The sequence below is a fragment of the Drosophila willistoni genome, chromosome 3R, assembly GCF_018902025.1.
Source record: "Drosophila willistoni isolate 14030-0811.24 chromosome 3R, UCI_dwil_1.1, whole genome shotgun sequence".
Lineage (NCBI taxonomy): Eukaryota > Metazoa > Arthropoda > Insecta > Diptera > Drosophilidae > Drosophila > Drosophila willistoni.
The window spans coordinates 27805833-27809336 of NC_061086.1; the positions used below are offsets into that span (position 1 = coordinate 27805833).

Here is a 3504-nt window from a genome sequence, read left to right on the forward strand (position 1 = left end):
TCTAAATATGCAATCGATTATCTTCAAAAAACCAACTTGTTAGTTCATAATCATTACCGACCGCTTACAGCTTCACAATTAGAATTCATATATTTTTCCTTAATCAAAAGTGAATTTCGTTTTCTATGAGTTAAGGCCTTGGCTCGCAATGAATGAAGAAAAATAATTTATAAAAGAATTTGTAGCATAGTTTTTGGGGTGATGGCCAGAAAAAAGGGTGCAGTTAGCAGACTGGCTCCCACGTCAATTAGAGTTAATTTCATTAGTTGGCAATAACTTGCAGCACTTACCCAGCAGCAACAGCTAAACTAAAAGCAACTACAACCTCCGACCCTTGGACAGTGGGAAAGAGAGTGAGAGTGAGAGAGGAAACAGGGATCGGAGCTGTGACGTACAGAAGTAACTTTACTTTTTGGCTAATTTTGTTGCTGTTTCGTTAACGCCTCGCTGAAGTTGAACGTCATTGTTGCTGTTGAAGTTACATTTGGAGCAATTAGCCATTGCATTTTCTTGCACTTTTGCTGGACCTGGACCTCTGCTCTGCTTGGCACTGTTCGTGCCGTTTGCCTTTTGCAACACCCCTTACCCCCTCCATTTTGCAAGTCCAACACTCCAATACATATTTATTAGCCGCATTTGTTGGATTTTAGCTCAATTAAAAAGTTTTTTCTAGCCACTTTTCTTCATTTCCAAAATAAGGGGAAGCCTTCTAACTCTTCGAGCAATGTCTTAGAGAATTGTTCATGCTGCAGCCTAATTGCAATTAGTTTTGTACAAAATTTGCAAAAATAACATTAACAGTTTATTATTTAAGACTTAACAACATCCTACGTTATACATATTAGAAAGACAGTGGAATAGAGATAATTTATTAGCCCAACAATTGGTTACTATTGGTACTCCAACCAATGCCTCCGCCAATTATTCCTGAAGTGTAGTGGGCCGGCCGCTGTTTGTGCACAATTGTACGCACAATTGGCACTTTCACGGGATAGGGATAGTAAAAGGGAGTGGCAACAGGTTTCTCCACACGATATGGAACACGACGCTCCACCACAAACGGCATGGGCCTCTCCACGGGCACTGGCTTGATCTTCTCAATTGGAATCTTAACCTCTTGAAGTTGGGGGACCGCCACAGTTTTCGAAATCGGAATTTTAATAGCCATTGGCTTTGGAATCGTATTAATGACTGTGCGTGGCACCTGGATCTGGATTGCCTGTTTGTAGGGAACATGCTGCTTCTGATAGTGAGTGATGGGTACATGTTTGGTAATTTCAATATGCTTGGCCAGCGGGAGACCAGCCAGAGCCTTGCTGCTTGAGGGAGTGTGATGTATGCTCGTAGTTATGGGCGGCAACTGAGGAGGTGAATGAGCATTGGCTATATGCACTTCTGAGTGAGAGTAAAGTGATTGCTGATCCTGATGTTGCTGCTGCTGCTGCTTTGCCGCGGTCGTTGCTCCTCTTGGGGGAAGTTCTTCCTGCTGCCGCTTGACTGGCTCGGCTGTTCTCTGATGCTGTTTATGTCGGGTCTGCACCTCATCATCTGATGTTGCTTGGCGAGCCTGCAGCGGCAATAATTGCCTTTCCCTGTCCTCTCGATAATTGGAAATCGGTTGTTCTCGCGGCTGATAGGCAAAGTTGTGATAGTAGGTGGCTGGCTCCTGACTCTGCGCCTCATAATTTGCCGTATTAAAGACAAAATCGTTGTTGCTATCATGTTGCTGTTGCTGTTGCTGCAGTTGATGATGTTGTGTTTGCTCCTGACCTGGGTCAAGCTCAACTTCCGTTGGTAAAGAGAAACGGCTGCTAGGATAGGGCACAAAACCGTTTGCTGTTGTGCCATGAGTTTGAATATTCTGTGCATAATTTCCATATGAAGTCCTTGTATAGTCATCGCCGGCACCGTCGTAATAATTTCGCTCATATCCCGCTAATCCTGACAACGCCTCTGTGGCCGGTTCATGGTAATTGCTTTTACCATGTTCTACTGGCAAAACCAATGGCAATGGCGGTAGTGTCAGCGGGTACGGAGGAAATTGCTGACTTGCCACCGGCTGGGACCAGCTGCTCATTGTTATGAAGAGCAAAATTGGAAGCCACATTAACGCATTGATTATTAATGAACTGCCATGGCTCTGGCCAACGATTGGTGGTGCCATCATGTTCTCCTCTATGCCCCGAATCTATCTGGCTATCTGTGTATGTATGTATGCCTATTTCCACTCTTTTAATCCCTGGGACAAGTTCACACAAACTCTCTGTGTGGGTGAACAGTCCATTTGCAAATGTAAATTTTCTATGAATGCATTTGTGTTTTTATACCATCCTTCCACTGGTAATCGGATCTTAGGTAATTCAAGTTCATTGCTTTGTTTAGATTGTATAATTGACTGATCCCACAGAAGTAAACTTTCACTTATGCCATTGTCGGTGTATCCACTTTGTAAAACGATCTGCCCGATCTTCAATTACCACAGAGAGACAATGTCAGACTTAGCCTACCGTGGCAACGATCGATGCGAAATGAAGAGAGAAGAACATGCAAGTGGAGCAATTGATGTCTTGATTTAATGGCAGAAACTGAACATTTCTCATCGTTAGATGTTCCATAGTGTGGCTGTGGCATGCCTTAGGCCTGGCCGCATCACATTTCACACGTTGCAGTAGCATGCGGTCAAATGTAGCGACCATTTCGATGTTTGATTGCACAAATTGTGACGCCGCGCCGCCGTTTGGTGATGTGCGCGTTTCATGTGTTTGCGGTGTGGCCACTGCTTTCTGGCTGTTTCTCTTAGTAGATGTTTCTCTTTCTCTCTGGAGCTGCCACCAAATGCATTACATACGTATATAGACACTCCTCTGCTTGCTGTCTTTGGCATGTGTGGTGTGGCAAGCAAACAAGCAAGCAAGCAACTGTTCGCTGCCATATGAAACCAATTTCCGGTCTCAAGTTGCTGCCGCACTTTCAATTTCAAATTTTATTTGCATTCCCTCGACACGAGCTAGCAAAAACAGTCAGTCAATGGCCTTAACGGCAATGACATTTGCTGGCAATGTTCTTGCATAATTTCGTTGCCATCCCCATCCCCATCTCCATCCCCTCCTCCTTTAGTCACTCAGGCATCCAAATGACAATAGGGGTACCTATGCTGGAAATCAAATATTTTCTCACTTGCAACAGTTGAGAAAAAGCAACCGAGACAGTGTCTCAGGTTCGAGAGTGTGGTAGTTGTACCTGAGTTGGTTAGTTGGCAGCGCAACTCATTCATCATTTTCTTCGTCAGCATTGCATTTTACTTTGAAAAACTTCAACTCCGTCTGCCCTCTACCCATCTAGCCAAGTTTTCGCACAAAGTATTTGCACAATTGCTGCTCGAGTTGCTCCCGAAATGACAGCGCAAAGTACACGTAAAGTGTATTTTCACATTGAATGAGGTTAAGCTTCGTTAAATTTTTGCGCAGCTTTCAGTAACCAGCCATCCTATCGTCCTATCCCCCT

General features: G+C 44.1%; 1 protein-coding gene across 1 annotated transcript; it reads right to left on the reverse strand.

Annotated features, from left to right (window-relative positions):
• Window positions 1–871: 871 nt before the first annotated feature.
• On the reverse strand, window positions 872–2164 carry LOC6648188 (putative mediator of RNA polymerase II transcription subunit 12). The gene has a single exon (XM_047011364.1). It carries the CDS (start codon window positions 2162–2164, stop codon window positions 872–874), a length of 1293 nt encoding a protein of 430 aa, XP_046867320.1.
• Window positions 2165–3504: the final 1340 nt, after the last annotated feature.